We start from the raw sequence: 14,733 nt of genomic DNA, 5'->3' as shown, positions 1-14,733 counted from the left end.
AGTTTAGGTCAGGTCGAACAATGTTCGAAGCTGAACAAGCAAGCTGAAAGTTTTACTAAAATGACTCTAGATCATCTGGGTTCCCCTTCAAAGTTCTCCTCACAAATCACACACTAGCAGGTCGTGAAAACAGTCCAAGAACATTATTAATAAACATGAACTTCCTCTGTTGCTGATTCAATAATATCGTAATTCTTTCATGGCTTTGGCTTCGCGAACGAAGATTCATGAAGGAGGTCCACCCCGTTTTCTCCCACAAGACCTCTCGTGGCTCATAAGTCCAATGCGAGCACGGCAGGCTCGGCTGCAGTGTCGACAGATAAAGGATTGGTCATCTGGGTCTGATGGCTGTGCTATCCGGTCTTTCCGTTGTTGTCTCTTTACAGCTAAGTTGCTCCTACGTTCACTCTCAAAGGTTGAGGCGGCTACGTTGATGGTGTGACGCCATCCAACTCGATCCTCTGCTTGTGTTTTCCACTTGCTTGGGTTTAAACCACAGATGTTGAGAGACTTTTTGAAACAGTCCTTATATCGTTTCTTTGGAGCACCCCTGTCCCGGTGACCACTCGAAAGCTCGCCGAACATGATGATCTTTGGTAGACGATGATCTTCCATTCTAGCTATATGTCCGGCCCAGCGAAGCTGTGATTTTAGAAGCATGGCTTCTATGCTGCTTACTCCTGCACGTTCCAGGACCTTGGTGTTGGTTACATAGTCCTTCCAGTGGATGTTTAGAATGGTGCGCAGGCATCGCTGATGGAAACGTTCAAGGAGACTGATGTGGCTGCGGTATGGAACCCAGGCTTCTGAACCGTGGAGAAGGGTGGTAAGAACAACTGCTTTGTACACACTGATCTTAGTGTTGGATTTGAGGTGTTTGTTTTTCCAAACTCGTTTGTACAGTCTGCCGAATGAGCTATTTGCTTTCGCAAGCCTGTTGTCAACCTCCTTATCAATGCGAGCATCAATGGAGATGATGCAGCCAAGATATTTAAATTGTTGTACTGTTTTTAGTTCAGTGTTGCCGATGGTGATGTGGGGGGCGATATACGTGTCCTGGGGGGCGGGTTGATGCAGAACTTCTGTCTTTTTAAGACTCACCTCCAGCCCGAAAAGCTGGGCAGCCTCAGCAAAACATGATGTAATATGCTGCAAAGCTCTCTCAGAGTGGGCGACGAGAGCGGCATCATCAGCGAACAGCAGATCCAGAATTAACTGATTGAAGGTTTTGGTTCGGGACTGTAGGCGTCTGAGGTTGAATAAATTTCCGTCCAGACGATACCTGATATAAACGTTGTCTTCGTCTTCAAGATCTTCAGTGGCCTGTTTCAGCATGCTGCTGAAGAATATGCTAAAGAGTGTTGGAGCAAGGACACAACCTTGCTTAACTCCATTCTTGATAGGAAATGACTCGGAAAGTTCCCCATTTAGCCTGATCTGACCTTGCTGGTTAAAGTGCAACTGCATAATCATATTAACAAACTTTGGAGGGCAGCCAAGCCTCTGCAGGATCAGCCATAAGCCCGACCTGCTTACGGTATCAAAGGCTTTGGTAAGGTCGACAAAGGTGGCGAAGAGACCCTTATTTTGTTCTCGACATTTTTCCTGCAGCTGACGTAATACGAAAACCATGTCAGTAGTTCCTCTATTTGAACGAAAGCCACACTGGCTTTCAGGTATATGGTCCATGGCTATTGTCGGGATGATTCTGTTCAGTAATATACGAGCAAGGATCTTGCCTGCGATGGAGAGCAAGGTGATCCCCCTGTAATTGGAGCAATCTGATTTTTCTCCCTTGTTCTTGTACAGGGTAATAATGACGGCGTCTCGGAGGTCTTGAGGTAGCTCACCTTGTTCCCAACAGCACAGGAAGAGTTCATGGAGTTTTGTATGCAAAGCAGGTCCACCGTTTTTCCAAATTTCTGGAGGAATGCCGTCTATACCGGCTGCCTTGCCTGACTTAAGCTGGTGGATAGCGCAAGTTGTCTCCTGAAGGGTGGGAGGATCGTCTAGCTCCTCTCTCATAGGTTCTTGGGGGATACGGTTGATAGCGGCGTCCTGGATGAAGCGGTCGGTATTGAAGAGAGTCTGATAGTGCTCTGACCAGCGATTGAGAATGGCGGTGCCGTCGGTGAGAAGTTCCTGACCATCAGAGCTACGAAGAGGGCTTTGAACCTGATGACTTGGCCCATACACACCCTTGACGGCCTCGTAGAACCCCTTGTAGTCACCAAGCTCTGCGCATAGCTGGGTAGTCTTAGCTAGATCGGTCCACCAATCGTTCTGCATCTCTCGGAGCCTACGCTGTAGGTTACTGCATACGAGACGGAATGCTGCTTTCCTTACTAAACAAGAGGGTTGAGCTAGATGGGCTTGATGTGCAGAACGCTTTTCTGAAAGCAGTTCCTGGATAAGAACATCATTTTCGTCGAACCAGTCCTTATTTTTCTTTTTAGCGAAGCCTAAGACTTCCTCTGAAGTCTCAAGGACAGAGGACTTGATATGATCCCAGAGTGCATCCGGAGAAGGATCAGAATTTTGGTTGAGACGTGGTTGAAGACTGGATTGAAACTTTTCTCTTTCGATAGGATCCTTTAGTAAGCTAGTCTGAAACTTTTTCCTGATTGGTCCCCCCCTACTTCTAGGTTTCAATTTGACACGTAGTCGAAGTGTGCAACGGACTAGACGATGATCTGTGTGACATTCGGCGCTACGCATTACTCTAGTGTGAAGGACGTCGACCCGGTCACGCTGACGGACAAGCACATAGTCAAGGAGATGCCAGTGCTTCGATCTTGGGTGCATCCATGTGGTTTTACGATTGTCGCGTTGCTGGAAGATAGTGTTGGTGATGACAAGTTGCTGCTCTGAGCAGAACTCGAGAAGCAGACGCCCATTGTCGTTACATTTGCCCACTCCATGACTGCCGAGGACGCCCTTCCATGCTTCGGAATCGCGACCGACTCTGGCGTTAAAATCACCGAGAATCAAGACTTTGTCTTCAGTGGGGGTGTTCGATAGAAGCCTACGAAGATCTGAGTAAAACTTTTCCTTCTCTGGGGGATCTGCTAGAAGAGTTGGTGAGTAGACGCTAAAGAGAGTGAGGTGGTGATGGGAGTCGAGTGTGAGGCGCATGGACATGATACGGTCCGAGTGACCAGTGGGCAAATCTATCCAGCCTGGAGGCGATGGATGTCCTTACCATAAAACCGACGCCAGACTGACGCCGTTCTGTAGCAGGCTTTCCAGACCAGAAGAGGGTGTAGCCAGCGCCACGTTCCTGAAGACTGCCTTCTTCTGGGAAGCGCACCTCGCTGAGAGCTGCGATATCAATTTTTAGACGTGAGAGTTCGTGAGCAATCAGTGCTGACCGACGCTCTGGTCTATTGCTGTTTTTCAGATCTAACATAGTTCGGATATTCCAACAAGCTACTTTTAGTCCATTCATCTGAGGGAGCGTAACCGTGTATTTTCTCTTTTGATTTTTTATTTTATTTTGTCGACCGCGAGATATGATGCCCGTTGACCGCGGTTAGCCAACTGGGTTCCGAGTGGAAACAAGCTTTGTTTAGGCCGCCTTTTATTGACCCTTCTCCATGTGGAGCAAGCAGTGCATCCCTAGAAAAGGCTGCTTGGACGCTCGGGACGACACCTCATGACTTCGTCGTCTCCATCGAAGTCAAGCGGCCATAGTACACCGAACCGCCTGCATGCAGGATTGAGACTACGGCTTCCAGTGACATCATCCACCTGCCGTTTACGCCCCGTTCCCATCGCTACAGGACTTTTAAGAGTTTGTGGTCGTGACGTGGACATGTCCTTCGGCCTGCGCTACGAGACTTTAAGGTGAAGTGCAGTACGCGCAAACTGGCCCCACCCTTTAAGAACAAGGGTCACTGACATAGCCCAGCATGACTGGGACGGTGAAAGTGAGATCCAAAGTGCCGTAGGTTTTATGTCAGAGTTAACATACCTTGATTTAGAAAGTGCTAGAGATGAAGCCCAGGAGGTAAAATGTATCTTAAGAACACATTTATCCATTGTTTCTTAAACTATATCTATATCTTAAAATGTTCACCTATCGTTGACGATGTAACACACATACGCACGCACGCATGCACACACACACACACACACATTCAAATATGTGGACTACATGAAGAAGACAAAGGGCAATTCAAGTTCACAAAAGCAGCAAGAGGGAGTTTTGTAACAAAAAAAAAATAAAGTATTTGTTTTCAGAGCCCAATTTCCTCCTTTAACCGTGTTCAGATATATATTTTTCAGAGTTTGAAGTTGAACCTTCCCCACCTTCCAGTTACTCATGAAGATGCCGTAACATTTTTTTATTATTATTTTTTCCCCTCAGTTGTTCCATCCTCAAACCCCTCTGTCGCCCCCTGGGGGAGGCACGCTCCGACTCTAAAACCCACTACTGCAGTGAGTCTTCAGCACAGTGCCAACAAGGCGACTTCTGGACCCGTCACAGCCGTGAATCAAAAGCTGTCACTTCCCTGCATCTCACACTCACACAGAGACAAAGCCCAGCATGACTTTAACTGTCTTACAGGTCAGGAAAGGTTGTAGCTTCTGCCAGACTGGAGCTACTGTGGTGCCAAGACCACAACAATCACGAGGCAAATGTTGCCTTATCACAGGAGCCAGGTGTCTGTGGTAGCTTGGTATACTCGCGAAAGAAAAAAAAGAGGGGAAAAAAAAAAAAAAGCCAACAAAAACTTGTGTACAACACAACACCTGGTGTTACTGTCATGTTGCGTCTCTCGCCTGCTCTGACAGAAAGGATGACGAGAAGTCACCTTGGCAAACAGATTAACCAACAAGTGGCCAAACTGCTCACTCAAAACAACCACATTGTGAATTAAAATAGTCATTAGCAGCCAGTAGGTCGTATCACTTTGGATGAGCCGCAATGTGCTCATATCTTTCAATGGAGGATTGAGTTGTAATAAATTAAAAACCAACTTCAACTTCAATTTTCTGATCTGAAGTTTGCAGTAATACACCTCCAATACAAAGCCCATTAATAAGTAATAACACTTTGCAAGGCTATATAGCTTCTAAAGTCATTACCAATTGAAATGGTAAAGCAAATTCCACAATCTTAATAATCCAAATAAGGTGAAAACGATCTGGTTAATTAGCATGATAATGAGGATACGTATTAATTTATTCACTGTGAAACCCAAGGCGGAAGAGAAGCAGGATATGAAAACATAATTAACTCTTACCTCGACAGTGAACTCCCTCGTCGTACCCGTCTTCGCAGTCTCTTGCGCCATTGCAGAGTTTGTTGAAGTGAATGCATTTTTTTGTCCCCACGCACTGTATGTGATTGAGCGGACATCTGATCACCACCTCCTGTGCACCTAGAGCCAAAAAAAGGGAGAGAGAGAGGCCGTCAAAAACACAGCAGTTACTTCAGCATTAATAATTCATGTTTACTGCAAAAAAAACCAAAGGAGTATCAACAATGTTTTCTCAGCATATGGAGATGCATGCATAGTGAGAAACAAAAAAGGCCACATGAGGGGAAGAAAATGTATGTATATGTATATTTCATTGTCATCACTGTTTGTATTTTCTGCTGGTAAACACAGTTTTTTTTTTTTTCTGGGGGGGGGGGGGGGGCTTTTTCCTCAAAGTGCTGATACCTCTAGACCTCTAGAAGGCGAACCCATGCATATGCAAATGTATTTATACTTCATAGCATTGTTCTTTACACACAGCAGATGTTTGCCACGCCGGTGACGTCCTGTAACAAAGTGCCCCGGCTCTCGCTGCCAGCCAGGCGAGCGGCGGCGAGCAGCTGCTTAAGGATTCATGAGGCACGTAGGTGACCCTCATTCATGTGGCGGCGGCGCGGGCACATAAAACACAGCTGACCAGTACACCCGCACTGTAAATGTGTCACATCGCCACCTCGACTCCATTGATATCAATTACCAATGTGCCGTTGCCGGGCATTTAATGGGGAGATTTATCACCCATGTGATGAGATCTGCAACAATCCCCAGAGTTCTCCCGTTCGCGACGAACTCGCATCCCGGCACACTTGGACCGTCTCAACTGTGCGATTACCTATTCACAGCATCCATTTCCACTTTGGAAGGTAAGAGATGCCGCAATTAATGTGGCTATTACAAAGAAGGCTGTCAGCCCCTGCAGATTTACAGAGGGGGATATGTGGACGAGTGGATGTGCGTCGTTATTGACACAATAATGACTCGCATTAGTTTCACCTCCCAAGTATTTTATTGCCCGAAAACGGTGGCAGGGGATCTTCTTCTTTAATGAATATGTCTTGGCTTCCAGCACATTTTGGTAAGTCAAATATAAGTGACCTTGTCTCTGGGAGTTCATATTTCATACATGAGCAATCTGGCAGCTTCATCTGCTGGGTTCCAAAATGTCTTACACATTACTCCTTTCAAATTTTCCTCTAGTTTCAGGGCAGACTTTAGGATCTGTGCTGTGATTAAGCAGCAAATACCAGAATCTAGTTATGATCCATTCTAGCTTTGTATGTAAAATAAGAAAATACATGTGGTAGATATCTAAATCATTTCCTGATTTGTTACAGTGTAAAATCAATATCAGCATAGTAATTTTGTAGTAGATAATGCCTTTGCTTATTACTGTGTTATTCATATATGTTGTTGGTAGGAGTTAATTGAGGTTATTAGTATGTTACGGTTGTTTTTCTTATCCTGTTTATATGCAAGCGATAAGGACCAATGAAGGTTTTCAAGGTGACTGAGGAATTGTCTTTAACATATTAGTGGGTTCACTAAGGGATGCATATGCGAAGGCCACAGTGGGAATTAAGATCAGAGAAAAAAAAAAAAAAAAGCCAACAATTTAGGCTGCTCCTAAGAGCACCAGAGGCATTACTGCAAAGTTCAATTCAATGCTGTTAATTACTGCCATATTGTCAGAATTATATGATTTGCAATAAATAAACACATACATAAATGATGCCGTTGTCCTTGTGGTTTGAGATTCAGTATTCAAAATAATAGAGTGCTTTTTCCTCTGTGAGAGGGTTAATTGCTTGTAATTAGTTATTCACACAGTTCTTGTGAATTGTTTATGATTAATCACACTTTTTTTTTTCATCTGTAAAATATTGCGATTTTGTATTCCCATGGCATGAATACACATTACAAAGAAAGATCACTAATCATAGTTTATTTAGTCTTCCACAATAAATAAATGTAATGTACGCGTCTAATGTATCATTTATTCTGAAACTGATTTGCTCTGTCATTTTGTGGAACATATATGACATATTTGTTACATTCCTGCTTTAGTTGATCAGCTAAGCCAGATCATCTTGTATTAGGACGCAGCTGCACGTTGAGCTCAACGCTTTGGTTGTATTTATAGACAATTTATAAATATCTAAAATTGGAGCCACAAAATGCATGACTTATTTTAATTGGAGTGTTATGTTTGTTTGTTTGTTTGTTTGTTTATTATCAGTCATATTCAGTCATTACACTCGCATGGTATAATGAATGACTTTTTTAAAGCTTAAAGAAATACTGGACACTTTCTGTGTAAGATCTCAGACTTTCCGTTTATGTCAACTATCTTTTTTTTGGATCAGCGTTTGCAAGTTACAGTATTTGGGGGAAAGTAGTTGCCAAATGCAGAGAACAGCTTTAAAGCTCGAAGCGAACCGAGCACTCTGTCACACAACATTCAACTCAGTGCCCTGGTGTCCATTTGGCAAATGTGCTACTTAACACCCAGCTGTAAGGGTCCCTGACAACGTAACCGTGTTGTCAGCCTTTCCCCTTGCTTTCTCGCCACATGGGTCCTAATCTAATGTGATAAGGGGAGGGATGGTGCATGAATATTCAGCGGCTCTGATCTGTCATGCAGGGGTACACAGATGGTCTCTCAACGGCTGAGGTGCTCAGAATTCCTCCGTCAATTCCCAAACTACTGTACTATACCGGATGATTGCTCAAAGTCGAATATACAGGATGGTGCGCTATGTCAAGTAATTCATCCTCTGACAGTGGTACAGGAGCTTCTCTCTTCTTTGCTTCCCATTCCAGGGTGTTACTGACACCTGAAAACAATGCCCCGCATGTAAAATCTTCCTCTGACACAGACCTTCAGTTCGTCTGGCAAAATCAGCAGTATCATATATTTAGTTTCACCTATGAAAAAGAATCTCCCTCTGGCCCATTTAAGCATCTTTATCCATAAATAAACACATTATTGTGTATTACATTTCCTAACTCCTTATCTGTATGCGCTCGAGTACAGGCAGATTTAGTCATTACTCTATTCTCTAAGAGGAAATAAATAAGTATAGTAAAAGAAAACAAAAATAAAAAATGGCTCACGCGAATGATGAATGACACACCAGGTTTTGTTTTTATATTTCCAAACAAAGTACCCATTGATATTGAGTCATGTGTTAAAAATTGCACATGAACAAGAAGACATGCAAACTGTACTAAGTCCCTGTTGTGTAGAATAATTCCCAAAGTATGAATCATAAATCATTTTCGAAAGAAGCTGTGCGGTCCAAGAAATGGTTTGATAAATGAATAATGTCCACAGATGAAATGGGCAAGCGCACTTAAATACCAGTTTAATCATAACACCTTAAGCGGAAGGCATGTATTCCCAGTGGAGAGCTAAAAGAGAGAGAATTAAAAAAAAAAATAAACCTATTACGCTTATATAGGTAAAGAGGAAAGCATTTAGGTAGTGCATCAATATTTATTAATGTCTTAGTTTACAATAAGAAAACTATAGAGATAAAAAAAAAAAGAAAAACATTCCCATCTAGTTTAAATGCTGCACATTTATTTTGCAGCACAGCTGAGAGTGGCTGTATACGTGTCCTGCAGCAGGCTGCTTCCACTGCCTGGCATTTTGACCTGTCACAGCACGAGAGGAATTATTCCCAATAATGACGGCTCTGTTGTATTAAGTCTCCCAGTAAGCCATGACAGTGACACAGAGAGCACAAACAACACAAACACCCCCCAAAAGTGTTTGCCATGAAAAAAAGTATTGGGGTCTGCAGAAAAGGAGCTTGGGTTGAAATGTAAAGTGCAGCAGTAATCAGGAAAAAAGAAAAGATACACCTTCAAGGCTGATGACACTTTTTTTTTCTGTTGACTAAAACTGCACAAACATCAGTGCATTGAATAATATAGGCTCAATGAATGAAGTTTTGTGTTGTTTTTTTTATCCTTTTTCCTTTAAGAGGAGCTCAACTGTGCCAATAGAAAGAAAGAACTGCTTAGGACTTCTAGCCAGGTGACATTTACTGACTGTAGTAAATAAGACAGAAGTCAGACTAATGAAAAAGGAGTTTATTCAGGTAGAGATGGGACCAGGAGAGCGGTGCTGAAAATTATTTGAGACATGCTTTCATTAATTAATGTGATCATCACTTTGCCGTACTGTATTTTCCAGACTATGAGTGTGAAATAAATAAATGTGACATGAAATGAAATGTTATAGTCCAGAGCGACTGTGTTTGTTTTTTTTCTTCTTCATGACACATTTTTTGGACTGGTGCAACATATACTCTAGAGCGACTTATAGTCCGGAAAGTATAATATATATCTAAGTCAGTCTGTGTGCAAAACAGGCCTGCAAGAGGCTCTAATCCAGCCTGCCAAACTACTCAAAAAAATGTTAAAAAAAAATCCTTTTTTTTTTTTTTTTTAACAAAAACACATAATGCAATAGTGATAGGAGAAGTCTTTGTGATATTTCACTGTATTTTGCACCAGACAGTATCGTTAAATTGTCATTTTTGGTCATAATTATTTGGATTCCTAATAAAAAGAAGAGATATTATATCGCCACAACAAAGACAAACTTTAAACCTAAAGGTTATTATGGCACTATTTTACCAGCTTGGCTCAATCAAGATAAAATCTGGCTGTATGTAGACCCCTGAACTATAATGTGTTTAACACCCCCGACCTTGTACTATGTTATAGATTTGGTGCGTAAACTTAACCAAAGAGCAGCTGTTTGACGATGTAAATAACATATTGCTGCTATTTTACTGATATTGTGTATGTGCACAAACAAGTGGTTTGTGATGTCAATTAAAACGAAGTGCAGATCCACGACGACAAAGATTGTGCCCCAATCAGTGGTAGTCTACAAAATGTTTACTTAAATTCCACTTGAGTTCAAAACAATAACATTTATCATTCCAGAGCTCTTTGCATTCTGATAATATGAGCAAACATCCATCCACCTATCTTATCTATTTCGCTACTCCAATCCATGATTACAGGGGAACTGAGCCTCAGCCGGTCACCAATCCATCACAATGTGCACACTGAGGAACAGACAATGTCACACACTTACAGGCAATTTGGAGATGCCAATCAACCTCAAACACATGCTTGTGGACTGTGGGAGAAAAGCTGCACACACAGACGGAGGAACATGCAAACTCTACACAGTGAAGACAATTCCAACACAGCCAAACTCAAAGGTGGCATCAACATTATTCTCATTCATACATATAAGCGGCAACAATGGCACCTTCTAACATTTGTCGAAGAGCTAATGAAAACAAACATTTTTAATAGAAATGTCCATTCAAAGCAGGCACATCTATGACCATCCAACATTATGCCCATGATTGAAAAAAGTGTTTCAAATTAATTGTCAACAATAAAAATAATAGCGTATTGTATGTATTGGCATGTTGTCACATGCATGTTGCGTGTCAAAACAATTCATAGATGCTCAGAATGCACAGTGTTTCCATGTTTTCTGTAATATGCGGCCTTCTGAATAGTTCTTGGACAATATTGCCAACCATCAGCACATAATTTACAATACAACCCCGGACAGAGCAGAAAGCTCATTATGTGCAATGTGATTTCAATAAACACCGCACTACAGATTTGGATTTTTTTTTTTTCAGAGGAAGTTCATTAAAAATCATGGTATTACTTGCATACTTCTCAAATGAATGAGAGAGACCAGCTGGGCCAAACTAATACCTCTATTTAATATAAAATGAGAGGCTTCTGGAGGAAACTTTCAACAGCTCTGTTCATTATGATAATCATGGTAATCTGAGCCACTTCCAGTTTGTGGGAAATAACGAATTCCTAAAAAAAAGAAAAAAAAAAAAGGGAGAACCTATCAGCGGGGGATGGCTCCTTGAACTTTTAAGCATAGAGATTTATCGTATTCTTTAGAAATAATGATGTCATTTCCTTAATTTATGGTTAAAGTTCATGATCAAAGAAGCCTGACCTAAGGCATCAACAATGTTGTGCCCATAATGGCTTTATAAAAGTCTCTTTTGAAGAGAATCCGGAAATTATTATGAAATTAGCTGCTATTTGCAGTTTCCAATCTTAAGCAGGTTATTTTACCCAAATGAATACATGGATAAATATATTTTCAGACAAATCCAAACAAAAAATGAATGAGCTGAAGTTGTCAAAGTTGTAGATTTTCATGGAAAGCAACACAAGCTGAGAGTCATAATACAGCATACACGACCTGTAATGCCATTGCCAATACCAAGGCAACAGTTTTCACAGTCTATTAACTAGTCGGATACCTGAAAGCATTAGCTTTGGCACGCACACCAATTTGCATGAAAGCCAAGTTGTGGCTATGTATTTTCCTACAAGTTGCATCACATCTGCATTGTTGAGGGTGAATCTCACGGAGCTAGACAGTACGCTGTTCTCGGTCAAAGAGGAAAGCACTCAGTGACCCTGTTCCTGTAGGAGAGATACCAGCTTCTTCCAGGCCTTGAAACAAGATTGTAGGAGAATAACGCCACAGAAAATAGGAACGAGAGTGTGAACTAATAAAATGCATGAACGAGAGTTCATTTTTTGCACAGGTTGAGCTATTTCATGTGCAGACGAGTGGCGGTTATCATAAAAAAAAAGAAAAAAAAACTACTAAAAGGTTTCATTGGTTTGGGTTGAAACAATTGTGCTATTTGTGGATGACTTCCCTTTATTTTGAGCCAGGCCTATTTTCCACAAAGTGGAGATAGAGGCCGTGAGGGTCATGCAAACTTTGCACTCATAATTTAAGTTTTAGATTGCCAGAGGAAGGAACACATGGCAGAGGTCTGCGCTGTGACCCTCCGACTGTAGTCCAAGTAATGATTTTTTTTTTTTTTTTACATGAATCACTTTGAACACTTGCATCTGAGTTGAACTGAAAGAAAACACAGAAAGGGAGCAGTCTGGAACAAACACTGTGGTAAATTCATTAGGGAGCCTCAGCGAGGGCAACCTGCCAGCTGACCAAATCACCCTCCATATTCATTAACACGCCCCAGTTTGTTTGCATGTGTGGGGCTTGTAAAGTCTTTCAAGATAGACTAAAAAGCTCGCGGAGAAGGCAGATCGTTCCCTGACGAGTTACTTCACTTTAAAGGTTGGGTGTTTTTGTTTTATCCAATGTGGAGAGTCGAGGAGCTACACCGAACAGAAGACAAGATCCCCAGGATAAGCAAACACAAGAAGGACAACAGCACCATCCCACAGGGCAAAGCACCTGAGGAAACTGGAAGCATTAATGCAATGACTGTTCACGGAGCTGCCAACGGTGGGCTAGAAAAAATAGTCTGCCTCTTCATGTGGTTCTAGCACCATACCGCCAAGAAATAATTCTGCAGTTCTTATCACTGCTGTCATCTCAATGTCTTTCATTTCACCTCCGCAAAACTGGACGAAGACACAAGCCGGTTAGACCAAAGGCTTTTAATTAAAGCTCCAAGTGAGGAATTACAATACGTGCGGGTGCCACCAGCCATAAACAAGCATGAAATTACAAATGGGAGCCGGAAGAAGGCTCTATAGTTGAGTTGGATAATTAGCCCCAGGTGCAGACACATCCAAAAATATAATGCATGTGACAGCTCATACCATTTTTCCAATCGGATTTATGTGTGTGTGTGTGATGTTTATCCAACTCGGATTTGAAGCCGTCACTTTGCTTCTCATTGACAGTCAGCAGAGACTGCAGTGTGTAATCCCCAACGTGACGCCTCATAAACCTGAAAGGTACACTGAATTACATGAAACAATTAAATGATGAAAGTTATGGTTCTCTCATTGAGGCTCGGTCTCTTCTTTTTGTTCGCCTTTCAAGTTTGCATGCTTCCTTTTCTGTCCTGCTTCTCACTGTCACTCCTGCTTTACCTTTTTTGAGACATTTGTTGAAAGATCATTCATTTTCCATTCCTGACTGGAAAAAACCAGGTCATCAATCCTGTGGACTCAGATGTCTGACTTGTGTTGAACTCTGGTTTAGACGACGGCCAGGAAGAGGGCTGATCTCTACAGATTGGCATTAGTGGTATGAAGGGTGAGGAGGTCACTCAGCAACTTTCCCTGCCCTAAATCTGGATGTTGATGAGGTCAAAGGGGCCATGTAGGGTAAATACTTACTGCTCGTCAGCACATTAGCCAGACAAGCTTCATGTAGGATTTATAGCAAGGCTGCTGTGTAGAGTTTCCAAGACTTGTAGACAAGCAGAAGGAAGAAAAATGACATAGATGAAGTTTTCAGAAGTACTGCAATGTTGTTAACAACTTTGAGGTCATAAGCTGTGTCACTGGTGTGGAAGAATAACCATAAAGTGTAAAAGGTATGAATATTTCAGTTGTGCCTGTGTGTGTGTGTGTGTGTGTGTGTGTGTGTGTGTGTGTGTGTGTGTGTGTGTGTGGGAGAGAGCAGAGGCATCTAAAATTCATGGAAACTCTTCACCTTGACAAGTAGTCTGTCGGTGGTGAAGTCATTACTGTTGTCATCCTTAAATCTCCGAGAGGGTTTGGATTATCCTTTGCTGGGGCTCGGTGATGTTGCGGCTTCACTTAAATGACTGATGGAACAGAGTGATATATTTCAAGCAGTCATGTAACAGCACTACAGTTGAATCATCCGTGCGCCCCCCCCCCCCCCTCCGAAAAACTCAGCTCGATTTGACTGCTTTGGCTGTTTGTGCCTGGATTTGCATTATATCTCCAGGGCGCACAATCTTCGGTCGAACGCTGGCTGCATGTAGGCACCGCTTGTCACAAAGAAAGTGCGTCAGCCATAGTACGTCGCTGAGACTTTCAACAGTTCCTTGGCAACAAAGCAAACTGCTAAACTCCAGGCTGATAAAGTGCATCCGCGTAAACAAGAGCAGCCTTCCCTACCTTCAGAGACATTTCACCAAATGTAAAATACAGCTCTCCACAGCATGCTCCCGTTTTCAAAGATGCAGTGGTCCTAACAGGGAGGCTCTTTAAAAGAATGACTTTTTTATTGTGTGACCTTTTGCAACCCTGACATTTGAACTACTCTTGCTGTAGTTGTCCCACTGCAGACATGCAAGGCAATAACTTTGCACAGATCAAAACTCCAAATAGCTCATGCGCTACACAGACAACAGAAGGAAAGTATTCCCTTCATCCATTCAGTTTAGTTACTGTGGCCCTTTGTCCTCAATCATGCAGTCTTTTAGAGCAGGCACTCCCTCCTGAACTGCTTTCCCACCTGTTGCATCACCTGGCCTTGCCTGGCCCTCTGCTAACCCGTTCCCATTCCTCTAAGCAGCACCAGCGGTACACACACACAACCACTTTATCACGGAGTGTCAGTTCAATTGCTTGTGTGTTTTCTGCCCTTTTCGAGTATTTTGTAACTCTGCTTGAACCTTGCTCATTTTTTTTTTCAGCT

General features: G+C 42.4%; 1 protein-coding gene across 1 annotated transcript in view; it reads right to left on the bottom strand.

Annotated features, from left to right (window-relative positions):
• Window positions 1–14,733, bottom strand: part of lrp1bb (low density lipoprotein receptor-related protein 1Bb) — a 297,754-nt gene that overhangs the window by 180,660 nt on the left and 102,361 nt on the right. Inside the window, exon 3 of the mRNA XM_080478884.1 lies at window positions 5,250–5,387. Within this exon, the coding sequence (XP_080335010.1) occupies window positions 5,250–5,387 (138 nt within the window). The remainder of the gene's footprint in view (window positions 1–5,249; window positions 5,388–14,733) is intronic.

Source organism: Lipophrys pholis (assembly GCF_963383615.2).
Source record: "Lipophrys pholis genome assembly, chromosome: 13".
Classification (NCBI taxonomy): Eukaryota; Metazoa; Chordata; class Actinopteri; order Blenniiformes; family Blenniidae; genus Lipophrys; species Lipophrys pholis.
The sequence above is the reverse complement of the archived record's forward strand: the minus strand, read 5'-3'. Positions and strand labels throughout refer to the sequence as shown.